Source organism: Dermochelys coriacea, chromosome 10 (genome assembly GCF_009764565.3).
Source record: "Dermochelys coriacea isolate rDerCor1 chromosome 10, rDerCor1.pri.v4, whole genome shotgun sequence".
Lineage (NCBI taxonomy): Eukaryota > Metazoa > Chordata > Testudines > Dermochelyidae > Dermochelys > Dermochelys coriacea.
The window spans coordinates 63547814-63574503 of record NC_050077.1 but is presented as its reverse complement, the minus strand read 5'-3'; the positions used below and the strand labels follow the sequence as shown (position 1 = coordinate 63574503).

Sequence of the window (26690 nt, the reverse complement as noted above, 5' to 3'; positions counted from 1 at the left end):
TCTGGCTACATACCTGGCCAAGGTCTCATCTCCATCCAAGAGGCTAGTCTGAGCGGGAACATAGGTTCCCAGAACCAAAGCCGGCCTCCCAAACAATACCTCGAATGGGAACAAGCCAGAGGCATGTGTGGGGCCCACCTTACATGCCACCGGACTATGGGCAAAACCTCTGGCCACTTCAGTCCAGTCTCTTTGCAAAACTTCGCTACCATCGTCTTCAGGGTTCGATTCATGCGGTCCATCTGCCCTGCCGACTGGGGATGACAAGGGGTGTGGAGTTGTCACGCAATCCCCAGGCACCGGTACAGCTCCTCTAAAATCTTTGCAGTGAAGTGTGATCCTCGGTCCGAGTCGATGATTTCAGGGACTCCAAATCTGGGCACAATGTCTTTCAGCAGAAATTTTACCACAGATCGGGCATCTGCTTTTCTGGTTGGTACTGCTTCGGGCCATCCGGAAAGTTGATCCACTATTACAAAGAGGTGGTGAAACCCCCAGTTTTTAGGCATTTCTGCATAGTCCATCTGTAATCGCTGAAATGGGAAGTTAGCCCAAGGTCTTCCCCTGCCTCCCCAGTGTTGGCATCGAGCTGAGACTGAGCAGAGAAGGCCAGGCAAGTAGAGCAGAAGCCAAGAGCTTGCTTCACCGCCGGATAGACATGAGGCGTTGTCCAACATTTAAGAATAGCAGCTGCAATGGCCTGAATGCCGGCATGACCCAAAGAATGAAAATAGTGGGCGGCTGAGAGCAGATAGCAACGGGAGAGAATAGGTTTGTTCCCGATTCGCCAAACCTTATCGATGCCTTCAGAGCCTTCCCAATGTTTCCAGTCCTGGAGCTCGTCAGGCGGCACATCAGCATACAAGTGCGTCCAGTCCGTCGGCGGGAAGGACGTATCCAGAAGAAAAGTTGCTGACTGGGAGGGGCTGAAGGGCAGCAGTCTTTGCGGCCGCATCAGCCAAGGCATGACCTTGAGAGACAGGATTCTCAGACTGCTGGTGAGCATAACAGTGGACAACAGCCAGTTCAAGAGGACCTTGAATGGCGTCCAAAAGTGCAGAGATTAAAGGGCCATTTGCAATCTTAGTGCCTGAGGAGGTTAGAAACCCTCACTGTTTCCAGAGCTGGCCCATAACATGGCAAACCCCGAAGGCATAACTAGAGTCTGTATAAACGGTAACAGTTTTCCCAACAAGCAAGCCCTAGTAATTCTGTGCCCTGAGCAATAAAGGAAGGTGGAAGGGGGGCTGCTTCTACAACTGTTGTCTGAGTAGTGACGGAATAGCTGGATGCGCAATGGCCCGCTAAATAGAAGGAGGAGCCATCGGTAAAAAGGAACAGGTTGGGACAGGTTCAGAGGGAGGTTGCGTAAATCCAGGCGAGGTTTACCACTCTCTGCGACAACGTCCATACATACATGGTGTATGCGTGCCATCCTCCGGAAGGGGTGTCAGTGTAGCGGGGCTGAGGACGTTGCAGCGGGGAAGGGTGATGTTGTCAGCGGCCAGCAGAATCTGCTCGTATTTGTGTGCCCGCTGCGGAGATAGCACCTGCATTGTATGCTGTTTTAAGAGAATCTCAACTTCGTGGGGGACCCAGACAGTCAAAGGGTGCCCCAGTACAATAGGGCGTGACCATTCCACCATAAGGGCTGCAGTGGCAATGGACCTCACATAGGAGACTGATCCCCAATGACAGGATCTAATTGTACAGAATAGTAAGCTATGAAGCATGGGCAATCCCCTAGGTATTGCAATAGGACACTGCTGGCCACTCCCCGCTGCTCGTGACTGAAGAGAAAAAATGATTTACCATAATCCGGGAGCCCCAAGGCGGGTGCAGAAATCAGGGCTTTCTTTGTGGACGCGAAAGCGGCTTCCATCCTCAGGGTCCAGAGAACAGGATCAGGGTTAGAAGTTGTGGTGGCCTTGACTAATGGTTTCACCAGTTCTCCGAAGGCCACTATCCAGGGTCGGCAGAACCCCGCAGCCCCCAGGAAAGCCCGCAACTGCTTTTTTGTAGTCGGGCGTGGGTAATCCTGGATTTCCTGCACCCTATCAGGGGAGAGTAAATGCTCTCCAGGCCGAATCACAAAACCTAAATAGATCACCTGGGTTCGGCACAGCTGCAGCTTGGATGGAGATGCACAGTGGCCCTTATTAGATAATGCAGTAAGCAGAGTAACAGAATCAGGTAAACATGCATTATAATCAACAAATCATCCATATATTGGACTAGAACAGAGGAGCTAGGCAAAACAATGTCTTTCAAATCATCTGCTAGAATTCGGGAAAAAATAGTGGGGGAGCCTGAGAACCCTTGGGGGAGGCGCATCCAGGTTAGCTGCTGACCTCCTTAAGTGAACGCAAACAGATATTGGGAGTCAGGGTACAAAGGAATACTGGAAAATGCAGCACACAAGTCTACAACCATGAAACAAGTGGCCAACTGGGTAATCAGTGTCAGGATAGTACTCAGATCAGGGACCACTGGGTGGGGGATTATAACATAACTATTTATCGCACGCAGATCTTGAACGAACCGATAAACTGGGTGCCCATCCGGGCCCGGTTTTGGCTTTTTCACAGGAAGGATAGGAGTATTACAAGGAGAATTACATGGAACCAAGACCTCCTGGGTTAAGTAGATAGAGATAAGAAGGGAAATACCTTCCTCCGCCTCCTTCGGCAAGGGATATTGTTTTACGGAGGGAGGCGGCCCATCCCTCACCTGCAGACTGACTGGAATGGCTAATTTAAGGAAGCCCACATCGGTGGAACTCCCACTCCACAAATTGGGTGGATCGCTGGACAATTCTGTGGGGAGATTGGGAATCAGGGTAACTGAGGCCATAAGAGAAGCAACCGCCGAGTCTGGGACGGACATGCGAAGCCCCTTAGGGGCACAATATATGTGGGCTCCCAGCTTGCAAAGCATGTCCCTCCCAAGAAGGTTAGCAGGGCCTTCTGGCATGACAACAAATCTGTGTGACAACTTTAAAGAACCCAGCTCCACAGGTACGGGGCAGGATAGGGGAGCCAGGCACGGGTTGCCCTCAATACCCTGCACCCAGACCTTGGTATTAGAAAGAGAGCCTGGAACAAAAGTTAAAGTGGAAAGGGTGGCTCCGGTATCCACCAAAAAGGGCACAAACGGTTCCCCAATTTTCAAATAAATTTGCGAGTGCAATCCAAGATCCCATTCCAACTCTCCCACAGCTCCCAAAATCTCCGCCTCTAGTCACTGGGGATTAGCAAAGTCCTGGGGAGCGTTAGAGGGAAAGGAAGAACCTTCTCTGGCTGATCCTGCCAAGGAGCCCCTCGTGGAAGCAGGGGGCATTCCCTCTTCCAGTACCCCGGTTGTTTACAATAATTACAGTTCCCGTTCCTTGTCCCACCCCAGCCTCCTCCCCGTCCTGTCCCGCATCCGCGTCCCCTCCCCCTTGTATCCCCCTGTCCCTGCCAGTGTTGATTCCCCAGGGGAACCTGCAATGCAGCTGCCAACATACTTACTTCCTCCTTCTTTTGCTTACATTTTTCCTTAGCTTTCTCCTCGTCCCTACCATTAAATACAAAAGTGGCCAGGCGAACTACTTCACTTAGGGGTTTCCCTGGCCAATCGGGAACATGTTTAGTTAAATACTTCTTTATGTCCGGCGCCGCTTGATCAACAAAGTAAGACCATCATCGTGCGGCTAACCTCGACTTCTGGCTCCACACCCCCCCCATACATTCTAACCTGCTTAAACAAGCGGGCCAAAAATGCAGACGGATGCTCGTTTAGGTCTTGCTGGCACTCTCTAATTTTTGACCAATTTGCCATCTTACTACCCACCCTACAGATGCTCTCCAGGAGCCCTTCCCGGGCAGCTGAGAGGTGGGCCCAGCCATTGGGGTCGTTAGGATTCCAACCTGGATCGGCTTCGGGCCAAGGGGTGCGATTCTCAGCATCCCCCACCCAACACCGATTAGCGTCTAGAATAGAATACCTCTCGTCAGGGGTAAATAGGGTTTGCAAAATAGCCTGGACATCTGCCCAGTTAGGGTTAAAAGCCGTAAAGACTGAACGGATAGTCTGTAGGACTCTTTCCAGATTGTCGTGCAATCTCAGCATCTGTGACTGCCAGGTTACCAGGTCCCCAGGGCCAAAAGGGCGGTGGACCGTGACCATAGTCGCAACGGGCTGTTGTATCGGGGCGCTTGAAGCGCAGCAGAGGTTAGGGTTAGAGACGGGTATAGAGGGGCAACAGGAGGAGGAGTAGAGGGAAGAGACGGAGGAGGGAAAGCAGCATAGGGCGGAGCGGAACCCCCAAGTGGCATGCAAACCTTAGCTATTGTACCAGAGCCCAAAGTCGAGGGGCGCTCCTTATCTTGGGCATATGCCCAATTATCCCATACATACCAATAATCCATTTGAGCTGGATGCTTGTCCTCCATCTGTTGTCTAAGGCAGGTTAATTCATCCTGTCCAAAATTTCCGTCGGGTGGCTATCCAAAGGGCGTCTGAATAATCAGTGCTGGCCACTCGACTTTACACAAAATTACAGCTCTCCTTTTACCTAACCCATGGGTGCCAGAAATATTTTTCCAGTTCTCGAGAATCTCAGCCAAAGGGGTTCCCCTGCTCACACTCTGCCCAGAGCCCATTCTAGGGCTACCAAAAGAACACCTAATGTGCCACCTTATCGCCTAAGCGATGGCCCACGCTCCCGTTCCTCTGAGTTCTCGAAGGTGAACTCACCTGGTGCCAGCTGGAGTTGTCCAAGGGAAGGAGTGCGGCTTCGCTTTCAAGGGTGAGCCTAGAGTCCCATCTGGGTCACCAAACCGTTATGAATTATTCCAGTTAGGACACGTACAGTTGGTTTCTAGGCTGAGGCAACCAAATAAAGACAGACTGCAGAGTGTCTCAAAGTTTGCAGGTTTATTATGCACGAGCGTGGTACCGCTCTGTTAAGCAGAATGAGACCCCAATTACAGGTTACACAAAGATTATATACTGTTGGCAAAACATCCTGCCTGTGTGCCTTGGGGGACCTAAACCAATAAACAGGCCTTCTCCTTATCTATTACCAATCCCCTGCAGCCACCTTCCCCATGCAAAAAGGCTGAAGCGGCAACTATTTCAGACATGTCGGCTGGTTCCTGTCTCCTTTGTTTCCCTTATCTTGAAACTGTCTAACTGTCCACCTTGAAGGATCCTTCCTTCCTTGGCACATGATGTGCTCGCTTCTAGTTAATGGCTGATAGGAAACCCAAAATGGAGTCACATATGCTAACTAGGTTGATTTCCCTAACATTGTTTTCTTTTGTACTGTGAAATTACTCTCTCCAGACACATTACCCATAATATTCAGTAAGCATCTACTTTGTAAATAACGATTAATTTAAGAAGAGTTTCTTTTTGTTGTATATTAAGGTTGTTCTTTTCCTCCATCTTGTTTTAAATTCTGATTGACTGTTTTCTGTCAGTGTAAATGCAGACAGAGTAAGTAAGGAGTGAAATATTCTACCCAATACCTGATCTTTTTTGTTTTTAAAAGCCCCTTTAACCTTTAAATTAATAAATCTGAATCAGTTTCTGTTAAATTTCAAAAAGAAAAAGGAGTACTTGTGGCACCTTAGAGACTAACAAATTTATTAGAGCATAAGCTTTCGTGAGCTACAGCTCACTTCATCGGATGCATTTGGTGGAAAAAACAGAGGAGAGATTTATATACACACACACACACAGAGAACATGAAACAATGGGTTTATCATACACACTGTAAGGAGAGTGATCACTTAAGATACGCCATCAGGAGGAAAACCTTTCATGGTGACAAGCAAGGTAGGCTAATTCCAGCAGTTAACAAGAATATCAGAGGAACAGTGGGGGGTGGGGTGGGAGGGAGAGAGAGAGAAATACCATGGGGAAATAGTTTTACTTTGTGTAATGACTCATCCATTCCCAGTCACTATTCAAGCCTAAGTTAATTGTATCCAGTTTGCAAATTAATTCCAATTCAGCAGTCTCTCGTTGGAGTCTGTTTTTGAAGCTTTTTTGTTGAAGTATAGCCACTCTTAGGTCTGTGATCGAGTGACCAGAGAGATTGAAGTGTTCTCCAACTGGTTTTTGAATGTTATAATTCTTGACGTCTGATTTGTGTCCATTCATTCTTTTACGTAGAGACTGTCCAGTTTGGCCAATGTACATGGCAGAGGGGCATTGCTGGCACATGATGGCATATATCACATTGGTAGATGCGCAGGTGAACGAGCCTCTGATAGTGTGGCTGATGTGATTAGGCCCTATGATGGTATCCCCTGAATAGATATGTGGACAGAGTTGGCAACGGGCTTTGTTGCAAGGATAGGTTCCTGGGTTAGTGGTTCTGTTGTGTGGTGTGTGGTTGCTGGTGAGTATTTGCTTCATATTGGGGGGCTGTCTGTAAGCAAGGACTGGCCTGTCTCCCAAGATCTGTGAGAGTGATGGGTCGTCCTTCAGGATAGGTTGTAGATCCTTGATGATGCGTTGGAGAGGTTTTAGTTGGGGGCTGAAGGTGATGGCTAGTGGCGTTCTGTTTTCTTTGTTGGGCCTGTCCTGTAGTAGGTGAATTCTGGGTACTCTTCTGGCTCTATCAATCTGTTTCTTCACTTCAGCAGGTGGGTATTGTAGTTGTAGGAATGCATGATAGAGATCTTGTAGGTGTTTGTCTCTGTCTGAGGGGTTGGAGCAAATGCGGTTATATCGTAGCGCTTGGCTGTAGACAATGGATCGAGTGGTATGATCTGGATGAAAGCTAGAGGCATGTAGGTAGGAATAGCGGTCAGTAGGTTTCCGATATAGGGTGGTGTTTATGTGACCATCGCTTATTAGCACCGTAGTGTCCAGGAAGTGGATCTCTTGTGTGGACTGGTCCAGGCTGAGGTTGATGGTGGGATGGAAATTGTTGAAATCATGGTGGAATTCCTCAAGAGCTTCTTTTCCATGGGTCCAGATGATGAAGATGTCATCAATGTAGCGCAAGTAGAGTAGGGGCATTAGGGGACGAGAGCTGAGGAAGCGTTGTTCTAAGTCAGCCATAAAAATGTTGGCATACTGTGGGGCCATGCGGGTACCCATCGCAGTGCCGCTGATTTGAAGGTATACATTGTCACCAAATGTGAAATAGTTATGGGTCAGGACAAAGTCACAAAGTTCAGCCACCAGGTTAGCCGTGACAGTATCGGGGATACTGTTCCTGACGGCTTGTAGTCCATCTTTGTGTGGAATGTTGGTGTAGAAGGCTTCTACATCCATAGTGGCTAGGATGGTGTTTTTAGGAAGATCACCAATGGACTGTAGTTTCCTCAGGAAGTCAGTGGTGTCTCGAAGATAGCTGGGAGTGCTGGTAACGAAGGGCCTGAGGAGGGAGTCTACATAGCCAGACAATCCTGCTGTCAGGGTGCCAATGCCTGAGATGATGGGGCGTCCAGGATTTCCAGGTTTATGGATCTTGGGTAGCAGATAGAATACCCCAGGTCGGGGCTCCAGGGGTGTGTCTGTGCGGATTTGTTCTTGTGCTTTTTCAGGGAGTTTCTTGAGCAAATGCTGTAGTTTCTTTTGGCAACTCTCAGTGGGATCAGTTGGTAATGGCTTGTAGAAAGTGGTGTTGGAGAGCTGCCTAGTAGCCTCTTGTTCATACTCCGACCTATTCATGATGACGACAGCACCTCCTTTGTCAGCCTTTTTGATTATGATGTCAGAGTTGTTTCTGGGGCTGTGGATGGCACTGTGTTCTGCATGGCTGAGGTTATGGGGTAAGCGATGCTGCTTTTCCACAATTTCAGCTCGTGCACGTCGGCGGAAGCAGTCTATGTAGTCTGTTTTGTAACCTGAAGAGTGTAATTAAAAGCTAAAACTTCCTTCTTTTTCTTTTCTTTTTTTTTAAACTTGGTTCAGCAATAAATATTGGGCTGGATCCTACGGTATAGTGTCAGAATCATAGAAATGTAGGATTGTAAGGGACCTCGACCTAGTTCACCTAGTTGACCTAGTTCAACTAGTCCAATCCCCTGCACTGAGGCAGGGCTAAGTATTATCTAGACTGTCCCTGACAGGTGTTTGTCTAACCTGTTTTTAAAAACCTCCAATTTTGGAGATTCTACAACCTCCTTAGGTAACTTGTTCTAGTGTTGTGATGCAGCTGCTTTACCAAATAGCTGATGGAATGTGGTTGGAGAGACAGTATAGTCAGCCCTGGTACAATCACATCAATGTAAAATGGATTATCCAGTAGGTTGAAGCTCCCCAAAGGCTTAGCCACCTCCCTTCTGCTGGCATAGTGGGTGTGGCTGGAACAAAGCATGTGCCAATCTCTGGTTGTGGTTTTAGCTCCTTAGAACAACTGGCATGAGTGAAAGCAGCCCTCAGCCTGCTCTAGCTCTTATGCTGGGCAATTGGGCCTGTTCACAGTGGCCCCAGGATCACAGGAGCGGAAAGGTGCCACCACTGCACCATACCATCCCTACATGCATTCTGTACACTTCAGACAGACCCAGGATCTGACACATCATTTACAATGTTATGGCTGCTTGTTTGTTTCAGTACTGTCTCTTTAACTAGCATGTGGTTTTGATACTGCAAACACTAACATTATTATTATTTATATTACCATAGGAGCACTGTTTAGAGCTCTGCAAATATGCGGATATCCACAGACTATTTTTGTGGATCGTGGCTCCGATGCTGATACACTTTTTGTATCTGCACAGGGCTCTAAAGATTTAGGCATAGCCTGGATGTGAGAACCTAGAGAGAGGTCCAAGTCCAGGATGATGCTCAGGAGTTGGTCTGATTCATATGATTTTGTTGCTCTCAATAGTAGTAGTCCTACAAGCAAAGATTGTTCATATCAGTAAGGGTTTGCAGAATGCAGCCCTTGAGTGTCACTTATGATTTTTGTTCCACTTTTAAATTAAACCTAAAATTTCTTACCTGTGAAAAATAATATTTGTGGTGAGAAAGTGAAAACCTTGAAATTCATGAGTCTGACTGTCTTTAGATACCATTTTTTCCCCCATGCAATACTCCATCTTTTCCAAATAGGATTCATTTTATATGATCACTTTTACGTCTGTTTCACAGGTATTAAATTACAACAGGTGCTAAAAGCAAAAGCCTTGTTGTCCTCAGCAGTTTGACACTGAAGGAGCTTAATCCTGATTTCAGTGGCCCCCATCTCTTGCTTTTTTTGTCAGTCACATACCTCAGGCTTTGGCCATGTCTCAGAACTGCCCTGAAACACAACAATGTAACTTCCCATGCTTCTATATGGAAGGAGAACCTCATAGATGATGCTAAGGGTGGAACACAACAGGCATCAAGACAGCAATGGCATAAATATGTGGAGGAGGGAACCACTGTGTCTAACTGACAGCCTCAGTCTATATTTCACCCCCTAAAGGAAAATGCACTGTTTGTCTATTCATTTCTCTCTGATCTCTGAGATCAGGCATTTCTAGGCCTGGTATATTGGGATTTTCCACCAATTGCTACAAGCTATGCTCACATAATTGTTGATGTATTTTTGAATACAGATGTGAAAGCTTTTTTCCATTGCTGAATAGTAAATAGGGGAAAATCCTAGTTCCACTGAAATCAGTGAGAGTCAGTCAGCTTGCTCATGATAGCAGAATAGCAGGCTTTCCATTTTGCTAAGGTTGAATGCCTACTTCCATTTAAAATACAGACACATACACCTTTTTTTTTTAGTTTTACATGATTTTCTCAAATTCTTTTTGGATTGAAATATCCCATATTTAATTTCAACCCAAGGATTAATTGATTTAGAGAGTGAGCAAGCTGTGTCAACCATTTTTGAGTTATATGATTGCAAGGGAAAAATAATTTTCCTTATATGTCTGATCAGAAAATTTGACTTGAAGATAAAAGCTTTAAATTGGTTGGCTTGTTTTTGTACCTCTCTGATATTAACAAAGCAATTAGGAGGAAACTCAGGTCTGTAGTCTGAAAATTAAAACATTTAAAGTTGGCAATTTCATGAAGATGTATTAAAAGCTTTCTGTTTGTGTTCTTAGATATTTTTAAGGACTACATTTGTTAAGGACAACATAGTTTAGACTATCCCTTTTGAAGACATCCTACTGTGTGAGTGAAGCTGGCAAAGCTTCTAAGCTTTGCACACCGAATGTTTTCAGTTAAATGAAGATAATAATTATTCTCTTAGTGAAGATGATGGAATTTGCATAAGCTCTGGAGGATGATTAGCTCAATTTTATTATTTATTATTTTTATTGTGGTAACACCTAGAGGCCCCAGCCCCATTGTAAAAATAGAACAAAGACAATCACTGCCATGAAGAATATGTAATCTAAGGCCTCAATTCTGCAAAGACTAACTTGATGTGCAGTGAGTAGTTCCACTGAAGTCAACAGGACTACTTGCCATGCATAAAGGTATGCACATATATATTTGTAGTACCAGGGCCAAGTCACATGTTATGTGACTTACAAGCACTGTTAAGAATGACCAATTTGGGGTATTTCTATTATGGATGATTCAGGTTGGCTAATAACTCTTTTTCTAACAATTTCTTTCCCTTTAAATAACAAGGATGCTTAATGTGGAGACTTAGCATTAATGCAACATTAAGGTAGAGAAATAAAGAACACAAAATAAAACTGCTCCCTTCGCGTAAGGATGCAATGTTGCATTCATGTAATATATTCAATTCCTGCTTTTCTTGTTAATTATAAACCTAAAGAGTGGTTATATCCCAAAATGTGAGTGTAAAATAACGTTGATGGGATCAGAATTTTATTCTCAGTGTCTGCATGTCAAATGTACTCAATTTACCAATAAAGAGTTTGGATTTTTTTAGTTGCTACTCCTGTAAATTCGTCCTGGCATTTGACTGTCAAATTGTCTGCTTTCTGGTTCATGCGTCATCACCAGTAACAAACAATTCTACAATAGGAGCTTATTTGATAATGCATGAGCCAAAATAGAATACCACACATGCTTTTTGCCGTCTGTGTCTGCAGTATGAAGAGAAGTAGGAAATAGTAAAAACTTATTTTTGTCTGTAAAAAAAAGTAGATGATTCCAAATAAAGCCACAGATTTATTGAGAAAAAAGGTGGATTTTTTTTACCAAGTTACTTTTCTGACAATGATATTCCTTCAATATATTCTGATGATTAAAGGAGAATGTTAAAGGAGGATATTGATATAATAGGCATCACAGAAGACTGGTGGAGTGAGGACAAATCAATGGGACACAATCCTTCCAATCAATGGTACAAAATCAGAAGGACAGAACAGGTGGTGCGGGGTGGGGAGTGGCACTATATGTGAAAGAAAATGTAGAATCAAATGAAATAAAAATCTTAAATGAATCCACATGTTCCATAGAATCTCTATGGATAGTAATTCCATGCTCTAATAAGAATATAACAGTAGGGATCTATTATCGACCACCTGACCAGGACGGTGATAATGACAATGAAATGCTAACGGAGATTAGAGAGGCTATCAAAATAAAAAACGTAATAATAGTGGGGGACTTCAATTATCCCCATATTGACTGGGTACATGTCACCTCAGGACGAAATGCAGAGACAAAATTTCTCAATACTTTAAATGACTGCTTCTTGGAGCAGCTGGTACAGCTCCACAAGGGGAGAGGCAACTGTCGATCTAGTCCTGAGTGGAACGCAGGCTCTGGTCCAAGAGGTAACTATAACAGGACCACTTGGAAATAGTGACCATAATATAATAACATTTAACATTCCTGTGGTAGGAAGAACACCTCAACAGCCCAACACTGTGGCATTTAATTTCAGAAAGGGAAACTATGCAAAAATGAGGAGGTTAGTTAAACAGAAATTAAAAAGTACAGTGACGAGTGAAATCCCTGCAAGCTGCATGGACACTTTTCAAAGATACCATAATAGAGGCTCAACTTAAATATATGCCCCAAATTAAAAAACACAGTAAAAGAACTAAAAAAGAGCCACGAGGCTTAACAATCATATAAAAGAAACAGTGAGAGATAAAAAGGCATCTTTTAAAAAGTGGAAGTCAGATCCTGGTGAGGTAAATAGAAAGGAGCATAAACACTGCCAAATTAAATGTAAAAATGTAATAAGAAAAGCCAAAAAGAAGTCTGAAGAACAGCTAGCCAAAAACTCAAAAGGTAATAACAAAATGTTTTTAAGTACATCAGAAGCAGGAAGCCTGCTAAACAACCAGTGGGGACCCTGGACGATCAAGATACAAAAGGAGCACTTAAAGACGATAAAGTCATCATAGAGAAACTAAATTAATTATTTGCTTCAGTCTTCATGGCTGAGGATGTTAGGGAAATTCCCAAACCTGAGCCATCTTTTGTAGGTGACAAATATGAGGAATTGTCACAGATTGAAGTGACACTAGAGGAGGTTTTGGAATTAATTGAGAAACTTAACAGTAGCAAGTCACTGGGACCAGATGGCATTCACCCAAGAGTTCTGAAAGAACTATTAACTATGGTTTGTAACCTGTCCTTTAAATCAGCTACTGTACCCAATGACTGGAAGATAGCTAATGTAACGCCAATATTTAAGAAGGGCTCTAGAGGTGATCCTGGCAATTACAGACTGCTAAGTCTAACGTCAGTACCTGGCAAATTAGTTGAAACAATAGTAAAGAATAAAATGGTCAGACACGTAGAAGAACGTAAATTGTTGCACAGAAGTCAACATGGTTTCTGTAAAGCAAGATCATGTCTTACTAATCTATTAGAGGGGGTCAACACACGTGGACAAGGGGGATCCAGTGGACATAGTGTACTTAGATTTCCAGAAAGCCTTTGACAAGGTCCCTCGCCAAAGGCTCTTACGTAAATTAAATTGTCATGGGATAAGAGGGAAGATCCTTTCATGGATTGAGAACTGGTTAAAAGACAGGGAACAAAGGGTAGGAATAAATGGTAAATTTTCAGAATGGAGAGGGGTAACTAGTGGTGTTTCCCAAGGGTCAGTCCTAGGACCAATCTATTCATAAATGATCTGGAGAAAGGGGTAAACAGTGAGGTGGCAAAGTTTTCAGATGACACTAAACTGCTCTAGATAGTTAAGACCAAAACAGACTGTGAAGAACTTCAAAAAGATCTCACAAAACTAAGTGATTGGGCAACAAAATGGCAAATGAAATTTAATGTGGATAAATGTAAAGTAATGCACTTTGGAAAAAATAACTCCAATTATACATACAATATGATGGGAGCTAATTTAGCTACAACTAATCAAGAGAAAGATCTTGGACTTACTGTTCATAGTTCTCTGAAGACGTCCATGCAATGTGCAGCAGCAGTCAAAAAAGCAAACGGGATGTTAGGAATCATTAAAAAAGGGATAGAGAATAAAATGGAGAATCCCTTATTACCCTTATATAAATCCAGGGTACGCCCACATCTTGAATACTGCATACAGATATGATCCCCTCATCTCAAAAAGAGATATACTGGCATTAGAAAAGGTTCAGAAAGGGCAATTAAAATGATTAGGCATTTGAACGGGTCCAATATGAGGAGAGATTAAAGAGGCTAGGACTTTTCAGCTTGGAAAAGAGGAGACTAAGGGGGGATATGATAGAGGTATATAAAATTATGAGTGATGTGGAGAAAGTGAATAAGGAAAAGCTATTTACTTGTTCCCATAATATAAGAACTATGGGTCACCAAATGAAATTAATGGGTAGCAGGTTTAAAAGAAATAAAAGGAAGTTCTTCTTCACTCAGCGCAGAGTCAACCTGTGGAGCTCCTTGCCTGAGGAGGTTGTGAAGGCTAGGACTATAAAAGGGTTTAAAAGAGAACTGGATAAATTCATGGAAGTTAAGTCCATTAATGGATGTTAGCCAGGATGGGTAAAGAATGGTGTCCCTAGCCTCTATTTGTCAGAGGGTGGAGAAGGATGGCAGGAGAGAGATCACTTGATCATTACCTGTTAGGTTCACTCCCTCTGGGGCACCTGGTATTGGCCACTGTCGGCAGACAGGATACTGGGCTGGATGGACCTTTGGTCTGACCCAGTATGGCCATTCTTATGTTCTTATGATTAGTGTATATTGTGTTGTTATATGTTGTAGTGCAAGGGTTTTGAAACTGTGGTCGGGACCCCAAAGTGGGTCGGGACCCTGTTTTAATGGGGTGGCTTAGACTTGCTGGGGCCTGGGGCTAAAGCCAAAGCCTGAGCCCCACCACCTGGGACTGAAGCCTAAGCCCTGGGCTCAGGTTGTAGGCCCCCACCTGGGGCTGAAGACTTTGGGCTTTGGCTTTGCCCCCCACTCCCACCAGAGGAGGTGAGGCTTTGGCTTTGCCCCCCCACCCCACCCTGAGTGGCAAGGCTTGGGTGGGCTCAGGCTTCGGTCCCCCCTCCTGGGATCATATAGTATTTTTTGTTTTTCAGAAGGGGGTCACGGTGCAATGAAGTGAGAACCCCTGTTGTAGTTCATGCTTGTTATTAGTGTATTATAATGCATATTTGGCCAAATGTTCAGAAACAGTCTGTAGCATCGTGAGTGTACTTTGTACTTGCAAGTAAAAACTGGTTCAATTATATGTGCTCATACTGCACCCATTTAGATATCTGATTTCTGATTGCAGTTGTAAATTAAATGGAAAGAAATACTGTATATTTTCTTTTGGAAACTACCAGCGATAGTCAGTTGCTTATCCCATGTGGTCTTAAATTGTGGGGCAGCTTCTGTTTATGTTTATGTTATGTTCTGTCTATGTTTTCCTGCATCATGGCTAACCCTAGTGCAGCTCCAGCAGTGATAGTAATAGTGAGAGCCATAATGTAGATAAGTCTCCTGTGATTACCTGTTGTTTAACTAAATGTCATTTGACTTGCTCTGAGCAGGGTGCAGGGAATCTTATGTACATAAGAGCTTCCATCATTGCTACCACTATTCTATTTAAAAACTGTACGGAGGAGAGATGGCTATTAATCCATTGTGGCTTCTATACAAATATAGATAGATTGATATATGGCTAAATGGACAGATAGGAAACTGAGACATTACTAACACTTATGACATTATTTGCATTTCTGTGGTTCTACACATTTTCCCAAGTATTTCTATAATAGTTGGTGTAAGGAACTAGCTGAAGTTTGAACCACTCCACTGCAGTCTCTGTTCTCAGATTTCAGAGTTGCAGAACCATGCTCCAGATTGGTAAATTTACCTCCAGTGCTTTTCTAAATTGGGATTCTTTAGACAGAAATTCTATCAGCTATCACCACTCTAACTATTGAGATGCAATCAGTTAGTTAATACTGAAATTTTTCAATTACACTTTCAGTTTTCCATCCACAGTTAACTGTGGGTGCAAAATTAGAAGCCTTTTTTTGAAGATGTTACCATAATTAATCTCCCATTTTTCAAGCAGACCCAATAGTCTTATTTAAGATTCTCACTAGTCCTGAAATAGAACTGCTGCAGGCACAGGCCATGACCTTTTTTCCAAACATAAAACTGAGATAAGGAAATATATTCCTCATATTGCAGGGGAATCACAGAAGAGTATTTGTTGTGGTTACATTTTATTTTACATATATAATCATGTGTCTGGTTATTCATAATTAAGCCTCTAGATCTATTTTCTCTTTTCAGTTGTGCTCCTGTTTCTTTTTTCTTTATTCATAGGCAAGATGTGCTGCGGCTACGCTTTTGATGGTGCCCTGCCTATGGAATAAAAAGAATAATTCATGAAGATGCCTGGACGGTGAAATTAAGTGGTGCATGGGCTGGCCTGCTAAAGAGGGGCGAATTTCACCTTTAAAGAGTATGAAGCTGGTAACATGCTGCTTTTCTGTGTTGACTCCAAACCAAATCTTTCTGTGATACCGGGCTTTGAATAGCATGATCTGATTCTCCCTTGGGTGTTCTCCTAAAGATTGCCTTACAATTAAACCGTGCTATTCAGTCCCATCTCAATGCAATTAGGAAATAAAGCTGGCCCACGCTGCCCATGAATCATATGTCATGTGCATCAGTTTGATGGATACCATAAAAACGCCTCAGTCCGATTTGACCTTCTCCTCTGGGGAGACACTGACGCCTCCCCGGAAGCTAGCTAGGCGGTGACCTTGTTGTCCTGCAGATCAGAAGGGGAATGGGAAGCCTCTGTCTTTGCATTGGAAAGGGAGCTCATTAGTACGGCGGCAGCAGCGCCGTCCCAGCCCTGGCCCGGAGAGCTCCAGCCAGCAGGGTGAGCCCGTGCTGTGGAGCCAGGTGGTGCACGCATGCTCCTCCATCTGCAACTCCCCCCCCCCCCGCCTTGTCTCCTCCCACTCCTGTCCCGAGCCATCAAGAGGGACCAGCTCATCCACTTCTGCCAGGGAAGGGACCAAGGGGCTGAACAATACGGCACCACGCCCTAGCCCTCAATCCCGCCGGCTGCTTCTAGCCGCGGCAGCTCCTGGGCCTTCAGCACCAGGAGGCTCGGACAGCTCCCTGTGCCTCCGCCGCAGGCTGGTGCGGGGTTCGGCGCCGCGGGTTGGGGCTCAGGTTACACACAAAGCCGGCTTGGGCAAAGCAGGGCGCCTCCCCATTCCTCAGTCCAGCGAGCCCGCCTCTCTGCGAGCTCTGCAGCCAGCCTCGCCTCTAGCAGCTACCCCGAAGGCCACAAGGATGGTTTTCAACTGGACGGCGCTGGTTCAGGTCCTGGCGCTGATCGTGAGCCAGGTTCACGGCTTCCCTAAGCCCGAGAGCAGCAGAGGTAAGTCATGACCTCATTATCCCTTTGCACCAAGATGGGGAAACTTTTCCATGGAATCAATGAGGTAGAGTTACAACTTTGCTCTCCCTTGGCTAAACACGATTAGATCCCAAGGAATCAACACACTGAACTGGAGGGGTGGGAGGGAGCATTTTAAACTGAAAATAGATTTTAAAAAATAGGTAGAGGGGTGGGGATCGGTTCTTAATTCACATTTTGTTCTTTTCCCAGGGCTGTTTTCTCTGTCCTGCAGTAGCTTTCAAATCTTTGTCTCCTTCTCTGGTGGTGTTCTGGATGTCATAGATCTTTTAATCTCTTGATTATGCCAATCCGATTATGCTATTACTATTTTAGTCATGCTCTTACACAAGTTTTTTTTAATGCGTTTGTTATTTTTCTGATCAGAGAGCATAAGGTTAGTCCAGTATGTAGAGCCTTCTCTTAGAGGAGGAAAAAACAACTATTTCTTTTTTCTCCTAATTTAAACGTGTGGCTTATTCCCCCTTCTTTCCAGATGTATTGATTTTATTTCACAAGGTTTTATATTTGACATCAATTTTCAATGCATGTGTTCTTAGGAAAAAAACTACAATTCATTTTTTAAATACTATGCTGCCTCTGTGTGCATAACACATATCATAACTGAATATATGTATGTATTTATTCTAGATAAAGGTATATATAACAGAGAATTAAGTGAAGAGAGACCATTGGAGGAACAGGTAGGTAAAATGAAAAATTATCAAAATGCTTTTTAACAATTTTAACTGTAGTAAATATAATTTTGTGAGCTTTCAGTTGTGAGACTGATGAGACTCTCAACAGCTGAACAGAAACTCTAAGAGTAAAATTAACATTGGAAGCCTTTGGTGAAATGTCTTAGAGTTCCAGTAATTCATAAGTATTAATAGTGAGCTAAAAGAAAGTTTTACTGGCCTAGATGCTAAAGTTATCTAGCATCCAACAGCACAACAAATCCTTTAGCACCCAAACTCTCACTGAAGAGAATGGGAGCTTGGGGTGAACAAGGAAAGTGGGATCAGCATCCATCTACGAATCTGCAGTCTATTACAACTTTCCACCAAGAGGCTCTTTAACCCAAAGATACAATGTTACAAAAAACAAAAACCACCACAACCTACCAACAACCCTAAGAGCTTGATCATATTTAGGCAAACTTCCTAACTCCTGAATAAAGAGTGCAGATCAGGCCCTATGGCTTTTCCAGAATAAAGTCTGATAAAATAAATTGTATTGTGTATAACTGAATAAAGAATGTATGATTACAATGTACTCATTGTTCCCATCTCGGATTTGTTCTCACACACCAGATTGCAGAAGCTGGGGCAGGCAAGATCAGGAAAACACTCCCTATAGGTAAAACATGTCCCCTACTAATTATATTAATCTACATAGTAAAATATTGTGAGGGTTAGATTATATGACATGTGTGTTCATAAATTTTCCAGAAAATAATCCAGAATTCAGAAATTATTCCTTTACTGATGACTTGAACCTGCTAAAGTCAGTAACAGAAAAAGAGAGGAATGAAAAGGAGAGGGAATCAATCCTACATGATCATCAACAACCGGCCCCTGATGATGCAGACTCCACCAAGAACCGCAGGCTGGTAGATGACTATGACTCCACTAAAAGTGGACTGGATTATAAAATTCAAGGTATTTCATAATCTTTTCAGTAACATCTAGCTTTGATTTTTCATGCAAGTTACTGCAGTTATGGATCATACAAAATTACCTACCTAAAAATGCACAATACTCATCAGTGGTCTATAAATTTAAGTTATTGTCAATTTTTTTTAGAAACCTACCACATAGGAAGTGCAGCTTGACACAAAAGCACAAAGAATTTCACAATTATTGGCAAAAAGAAAAGGAGTACTTGTGGCTCTTTAGAGACTAACAAATTTATTTGACCATAAGCTTTTGTGAGCTACAGCTTAAATTTGTTAGTCTCTAAAGTGCCACAAGTACTCTCTTTTTTCAGATACAGACTAACATGGCTGCTACTCTGAAACCTACAATTATTGGCAGTTTTCACAGACAACTTGCATAGATTTGCTCCAAATGTGTAATCTGCATATTTTTTAGAGCTTTCATATTCAGTGGTAGGGGTATCCTGATGGTGTTATACCTCAAAACCACTTTAAAAATAAAAATATATAAATTTCAATTAGTAAAAAGAATGTATGTATTAGTGATATAGAACTACCTGATTTGCATACCTGTTTATTTCAGATATTAAGTCTATTTAGCACATTTGTTATTTTTCACATAGTGGAGAATGAAAAATGATTTAGGACCAGATTATGCCTGCTTTACTTGAAGGAGTAGTTAATTGACTTCAGTGGGTTAAGTAAGTCCTATGAGTAAGGTAAGCAGTATTTGGCTCAAGGTGTTTTATATTTATACCAAAACCGACTGGTCATGGGTCAAAGCCTGCTCATCATATTCACTGTCGCATTGGCTTAGAATGGCATTATTTGCCTAAGTAAGGATTGCAGGATTGAACCTTTGATTTACTGAAATCCAAACAGGAAATAAACAACATGACCTGTTTTGTTCTACAAAGCCATACGATTAAAATAAAATACCAACAACGCAAGCATATACGGGAGCAATGGTATATCATTTTAAAGTACTTTTCTACAAACAGCAATTGAATATATTTCCCTGTGCTTATTAGAAAGCTTCAGCCAGAGAAAGGCATTTTTCAGAAAGGGTAAGCACTTGTGTGTTAAGACCATTGTATTGTTATTGATGTGATGCTTTACAAAATACTGTAACCCTACTTCAACATTTGGAGAAAAGTGGATGTTTGTGTTGAAAGGAGAAAGCAACGTACACATCTTTTTTTAAAAGATACCTAAATCAAATGAAAAAGAGATGTTCAGTGAATAGTTAAACTGTAATCCTTTTAGATGATCCAGATGGTCTTCATCAGTTAGATGGCACTCCCTTAACTGCTGAAGACATTGTCCAGAAGATTGCCACGAGAATTTATGAGGAAAATGATAGAGGAGTATTTGACAAAATTGTCTCAAAGCTTCTAAATCTGGGTCTAGTAAGTTTCCTATTGTCATTTCATCTAGCTATTTTGTCAGTTTATTTTCCCTTCTTTGTTTAATAGTTGGGCTGAATGCAGTGTCTGTGCAACTGAAAAGTTAATGACACTGGCTTGAATCAGGAAGCGTGAGAGTCAGGCTATAAGCAAGCTTCTCAATTCAATTGTGCCATTGCACATCAATCTTATCCTTCAATAACCCTGCTATTCCAGCCCTGAGCTTTGCTATGAAAGATGCCGAATTGTAAAATGGTTTTGTGGTGTGTAAATAAAAGTCCACTGAGGACAAGAAAGAGAGCAGCACATTCATTTTTACTTCCATTTCACTTTTTGTTTTCATTGAATTCTTTTGTATTGTCAAGTGCCTTGTGATTTTTGTAAATGATGCTCCAAATGGTGTAAATCAGCATAGCTCCATTGACTTCAGTGACACTACAGTGATTTACACCAGCTGAGAATCTGGTGCAATAAGTGCTGCTTGTTGTTGTTGATTTATGGCATAAAATGGATTTGATTCTAGGTCTCCAGAGATGACGGGCTGGTGTTTTAACCTACTGCTCTACCCAGTCCTTACGTTTTAATCTAATAGTACTATTATCTATCCTATTAAACCTCCACTTGCTGCATGCTGAACTCCCACCAATTTGAATGGGAGATCTGTGTGGAACAGTTGCAGGACCGAATCCAGGCTCAAAAAATAGTTAAGAAGGAACATAAAAGAGCAAATGCATTTTAGTGGAGCTGTGGACAATTGATTTTATTTTCCATCTTTATGTAACTGTACTCTATCGAATATTTATTTCTTAGTGGCATCTACAGGCTACAATCAGTTCAGTGACCCATTGTGCTAGGCACTGTACTGATATATAGCAAAAGCCAGTCCTTTATTTCGTGGGAAAAAATGTCTGTGTAGGTTTTTAACTTAATTTGGCTACATTCAGTCTTGAAGCAAACTAGCTAAGTAACTAACATACATAAGATCAGTTTATAAAGTTCAATTCTCAAATTACATATTAAATTTAAGAAAAAAACCAAATCCTATTATTAAATTATTAACAGATCACAGAGAGCCAGGCCTATACATTAGAGGATGAAGTAGCTGAGGTTTTACAGCAGTTAATTGCTAATGAAGCAAAAGATCATGAGAAGGAATCAGAAGATCTTGATTACCCTCCAAGCAGAACAGACAGTGATACAGAAGAAAAGCAAGAGGAAAAAATGGTAATTATTGTTAGCTAATTGTTTTGACTCACATACCAAATAGTCTGAGAAGACCAATGTACTGTTCTGTGCTTCAGGGAATAATTTGTTCAATTTGGAAATGATAAAAAGATTTTTAAAGAAATGCCAGCAACTAAAAAATATGAGCAATGCATTACATAAAAGTTTATAACAAGATCCAAAATTGGAATAACTGAGTAACTCATTGACCTCCTTCTAATTACAGAAATGCTGGCTCTAGTTGAGACCCAGCATAAGAAAATTATGCTGTTTGTTGGTCTTTTAATGACATCATCCATATCCATGTACTTACATATTTTTTTATTTTTCAATGTTGTTTGTGGAGACACCAAACATTGCTGATCAAGTTGGTGTTATGAATGGAGAAATTGACGATACTTTGGATAATACCTGGCCCTCCTCCAGTGTCTTGGAAAGAAGAAACGAGCTGCCTTCTGAGGATAATTTTGAGGACCTCCAGTATTTCCCAAACTTTTATGGACTACTAAAAAGTCTTAACTCCGGTGAGCTCTATATTTTCTCTGTCATGTGTTTATAGAAATATTTAGTAAAAAAATCTAGGTGCAAAGGATTCCCCCATTTTCTTCCTCTCAGCCTGAAATCCCTTCCCTCTAACTTCAAAGCCCCATATCTTAAGGGCTTTCCTTAAGATGAGGAGGCTGAACACAACTCCCTTTGGCTCTCATCACCCTCACTTCTAGATCAGCTAGAGAGAATGATGTGATGAACTTCATTTATCAGGTGCAAAGTATTCTACCTCTGCAGCTCCACCAGGCATGTGATATGAGACCCAGGAGCCTTGAATTTGTCTTCTGTTCATCTCCTCCCACTAAGATATAAGATGAAAGAGATGGCAGGTTGTTTTACCCAGAAACATTTCCAGTAACACCCTTGTCTCCTAAGCTAAGGGAGATACAAAAAGTGAATCAGGCTACATTATCATCAACACAATGATCGTGCCGGTAAATTGGCCTTAGCCTCCCCACCCTATTCACAAAACCACAGACTTTGTTAGACATTGCAGTGAAAGCCCTGAATCACTTCTTGCTATTCTGGAGTTAGGCATTATTCTGTCCCAGTTTATTATGAGCTAGATTGTGGCACCTAGCCACAGACACTGTCAGCACACACTCGGTTTCACTCCCACTCTTACTCCCCACAGCCAGCAACATTCTCTCTCTCTCTCACCCCATCGTAGCCAGTAACCACTTACTCTTTAGATTCCTCTTTCTGCAGGAGTCTGGATCCTCTCCCAACACATCTCCACAGGCAATGAGTGGGGAGCAGGAACCAGAGGGGATTTTCTCCCCTGGTCATTCCAGAAGGCTTGGGTTCTTCTTTTTTTCTCTTCCTCTAGGTAGCCTCAGGTGATGGTTCTTCCTGTTTTCTCTCTCTGCCTACAGAGCAGAGAGGGACCTGTATGCCTCAGTAGGTTGTCAAGAACAAGGAACTGGATACCAGCCTTTGCATATGTCTCTATATCTTCTTGTATTCCACCCTCCTCCCCTGCCAGCCTGTATCAAACCACGAGAGAGAAGATGCAACACCCTGCAGCTGTGTGTTGACTGACAGGCAGCAATGTAAAAACCTGCACAGGCAGGGAAAGTGTTTCCACCTGGCCCTGCCTGAAAGTGGACCTGATTCCTCATTGTGTACATTAGTGGCAATTTAGCATGCGGAAGGCCATGCACATAACTGTGTGGGGGTGGATGAGTTTCATGCTGCTGAGGCAGAAATAGCAATGACTTGTTTGGTATGTAACTGTGATAGAATGGAGCAGAGAAGAATGAGGAGCAAAAGTAATGAGGAAAGTCAGGGGTATATAGGGCAAGAAAGTAGGATATATGGACACTGTTTAATTTAGCTCTAACTTTAGCTCCCATTTATCATGAAATCGCTGGCTAAGAAGCAGGCCCTGAGAGGGTCAGGATCCACCCCAACGCTGAATGTGCAGATATACCTTTCCAATATGTGAGTCATACCCGTGTGGCAATCCATAAACTTCTCTTGGGACACTTTGTCTCCCTTTGTGAGCCCATGGATCTGATATGAGTTTCCCATATACAAAGTGGCATTGCCATGTTCATATCTTTTTCTAAGACGTGCCTTTAAAGAATTATATTTTCTTCCAGTATTCTTCATTGGACAGTCCTGAGACACATGCTGCTTTGTCCCTGCACCTTTCAAGCATTGACAGAAAAGATTAGAATCCTTGAGTCCAAGCCTGCAAAGTTCTCCAGGGGTCCAGTAAACTTTTTGCCAGAGTATTAAAATTTATTAATTTCATGACAACCCCTGGCTACTCTATAGCATAAGGAACAGATGTTATTCCAAGCCTTTTTTAAAAGGTCATTAATTCTTGCTCCCCAAAAATAATTTCCCATCACAAGGAGTTTTGACCTCAAGGTATGCTATCCAGTTGTAGGTATAAGAAGTTCATTATGATTGCTGGAGGATAAGACCACTTCTAAATTAGATTCTTGAACATTTCAGACAATGTACAATAACTCTGGGTGCAGCTTTCAGCTGATTGTACCTGGGCAACTCTCTGGCCTCCAGATTGGTTTTTATCTTGTAGTTCTTGGAAGGATATACATTTCTGGTGCAAGAATAAACTTAAGATAAATATGATATATATTTAAAATATATATAAATAAATAAATATAAATAAATAAATAAAGATAAATTTTCTTGTTAAGCATTTCGGGGATTTCAAAGGCTAGATTTTTTGGTTTTAAATCTCTCACATTGTATCAAGTGTCAGGATCTCGTGTTTTTCTCACATCCCAACTTTACTCACAATGGAAAATCTTCATCCAGCTACCTGTGCTTGATGGACTAAAATTTGGGGTCTGCTTCAAAGCCTGGGTGTCTTTCTATTAGCTTCAATCAACTTTGCATCAGACCTTTAATCCCTGCTCTTCTAGTCTTGTCTTGAAAAAAATTGAGGCTTTTTTTATCCTGAGCCTTTATTACTCAAAGGGAGATTGAGAAAGATGTTTCTAATTGTTGGAAACATGAAGCTGGGATATCTAAGGCAGCATTTGGAACAGACACTGTAGTTTTGGGGATAAAATTATTTACTAGTGCTTGTTCTACTACAAAAACAGAGTGCTAACAAAGCATGGGATTTAAGGTCTTTCCTTATGTTCTGGATTACTGAGTCAAAATTGCTCCTGTCTATGTTAGGAAAAGTCCTGATGACTTCTGAATAACTATACCTTACGCTATACAACACAAGAGGACTAGCAACAAGCCAATGCAACAACAGATAGGGGAGTACTCCAGTTAACTCTCCACCTAATTGCACAATATGGTAATTCAAATAAAGGCAAATCCTTCTGTATCCCCTTTACTCCTGCAGTCACATCAGGCTTTGAGAAGAGTGGAACTGATGCAGTTTTGCTGCACAGTGGAAGTGTTTGCACCCCCTCCATATAGGGAAGCATGACTCAGAGGGATCTCCTGCACCTCAGTGCACAAAAGGGTTCTGGGCGCTAGTCCACCAGCCTAACTTCCACTGAGTGGGGGATGGCACAACAGCAGTGTAGATTGCTGAAGTCCAGAGGCTGCAATAATACCCTCATAATAATCTCAGAATGAGTCCACTGGCACTCTCTAGCTGGGGGATGATTCCTCTTGTCATCCGTCCACCCCCTCCCCATCCAACCCCCTCAGCCCAACCCAGTATCCCACACTGGGAATAGGATTTGCCCCGGAGATATTAAAAAGGGAATTTGGGGCGGGGAGAGCGCTCTACAACAAAGCCTGCCCTTGCTTCCATTAGGCTAACCCTGTTAGGTGGAGTAATCTTACCCTCTCAAGCCTTTTCTCTTCCAGCCACTATTTCCAGTCTCATGTTTAGGTTAACACTTGGTTGAAGAACCAGTAGTGTAGATCCACACCTCCAGCACCAGGCAGCTTCAATTTACAGCCATATTTCTGTGAGTTTATCCCCTTAGAAACATGCAGAAATTACTCATTAGAGCAAAAAGCTTACTGCTTTTGTTTCTTTTTTTGGCTTCACTTCTCTTTGGAGTATAATTAGGGCTGGGAAGTTAAATATAATGGACATGAGACCTGTAAAAGAACACCCCAGGACTGTGGAATATGCATTATTGAAACATTAAGCTCATTTTATGTATAAATTGAGACTTTATAGTGTAAGACTTGTTCAGCCCTCAGTTATCAGGACCTTCAGATTGTTTTTTAAATGGTATTATTGAATTGCAGCATTGAGAGCACTGTAAATTAGGGTCCTAATCCTGCCAGTACAGGATTTCCTCTCCCATTAAAGCTGAAGTGTTTTAAATGATGCAGATCGCTTAAGACCCTGTATCCATGCTAAATCCAGATAAGAAAAATTCACTGGATGACATCTCCCTCTCAGCTGCCAAGCCAGTGCGTTAAGTTCCATCCAATCATTCACCATCAATCGTCAATGGAAGTGGAGTAGGTGTGGTGGCAGGCCTTTGAGTGACTATTTGAATGGTGGTACAGAACGAGCTGTAGCCAGCACAGGGAGTTATTGATCTTACACAGTAAGGCAGTCTTTTGCTTCGGCTATGTGGATTGTAATATTTATTTTAACGATATGTTTTTAATTCAAGCGAAGGATCCAGATGCTACTGCAATTAGTGCCATGTATAAATGAATAAATAAACTCCATGCATCACATCCTAGATCTTGGGCTTTTTAAAGGTCTGTTTAATTAAAGAAAAAAGCCCTGTAGTGTAGGTACGAAGACTAGTGATTCAAGGTCTAAATAATAAGCAGCCAGTTGATTTTACTGTCTTTGCTTGAGGGGAGAATGCAGGCATCACATTCTGTAGACGTTTCAAGTAAAAGTACCAGTAAGTGAAAACATCTTTATATCTACATTGACATCAGCTTTCAGAGCTACTCACTGAGGGTGAAATACTGAGGAGCATCCCTGTTTTGAGGATTTACATGGTATGTAAGTGCTGCATAGCTCTTATACCGTTCCTCTGCACAGGAGTGAATGTCACCATGAGAAAATAATGTAATTGTCATTGAAGACTAATCTTCTTGATGTGACTAAGTAAATAGACTTTAAAGTGGTAAAATATAGTTTTGCTTTCATGTAACCCACTCTGTGTCAGGCTGACAATTTAGGGGCTCGCTCTTCTGAGTCATAAGTTTGGGAAGAACAGAGGAGTAGTGCCCAAGCAGAAAGTCTCTGAGCTATCTTGCTAGTGCAGGGCAGGATATAATGCCAGTACTGTGATAGGTTCTTCCCAGATAAATAAGAAGATGGGGAGAGGTATGTAGTCCAGTGGCTAGGGAAGTGGACTGGCAATCAGAAAACCTGGGTTCTAGTCCCAACTCTGTCCCTGGCCTGCTGGGTGACCATTGTCACTTTACCTCAGGGTACGTCTACACTGAAGCTGAGAGTAAGCCTCCAAGGGCAGCTAGGTAGGTAGACTCAAGCTAGTACATTAAAGATAGCAGTGTGGACATGGCAGTTCTTTCAGAGACCCAGGCTAGCCACCCAAGATCACCCGTGAGGGGGGTCAGGTGGGCTTGAGAGCCTGAGCTGCTGCCAAAGTCACATCCATACTTGCTATTTTTAGTGTGCTAGCTTGAGCCCTGCTAG

General features: G+C 42.6%; 1 protein-coding gene across 4 annotated transcripts in view; it reads left to right on the top strand.

Moving 5' to 3' along the window:
* Positions 1-26690, top strand: part of SCG3 (secretogranin III) — a 63065-nt gene that overhangs the window by 4090 nt on the left and 32285 nt on the right. For 2 of the 4 annotated variants that reach the window (XM_043493260.1, XM_043493261.1), the window contains 7 exons: positions 15673-16747; positions 17417-17469; positions 18079-18124; positions 18217-18426; positions 19689-19831; positions 20891-21052; positions 21390-21576. In XM_043493260.1, coding sequence (XP_043349195.1) covers positions 16660-16747; positions 17417-17469; positions 18079-18124; positions 18217-18426; positions 19689-19831; positions 20891-21052; positions 21390-21576 — 889 coding nt within the window. In that variant the 5' untranslated portion in view covers positions 15673-16659. Of the gene's footprint in view, positions 1-15672; positions 16748-17416; positions 17470-18078; positions 18125-18216; positions 18427-19688; positions 19832-20890; positions 21053-21389; positions 21577-26690 lie in introns of those variants that run through there. The other 2 variants (XM_043493262.1, XM_038418862.2) reach the window with 2 other exon arrangements.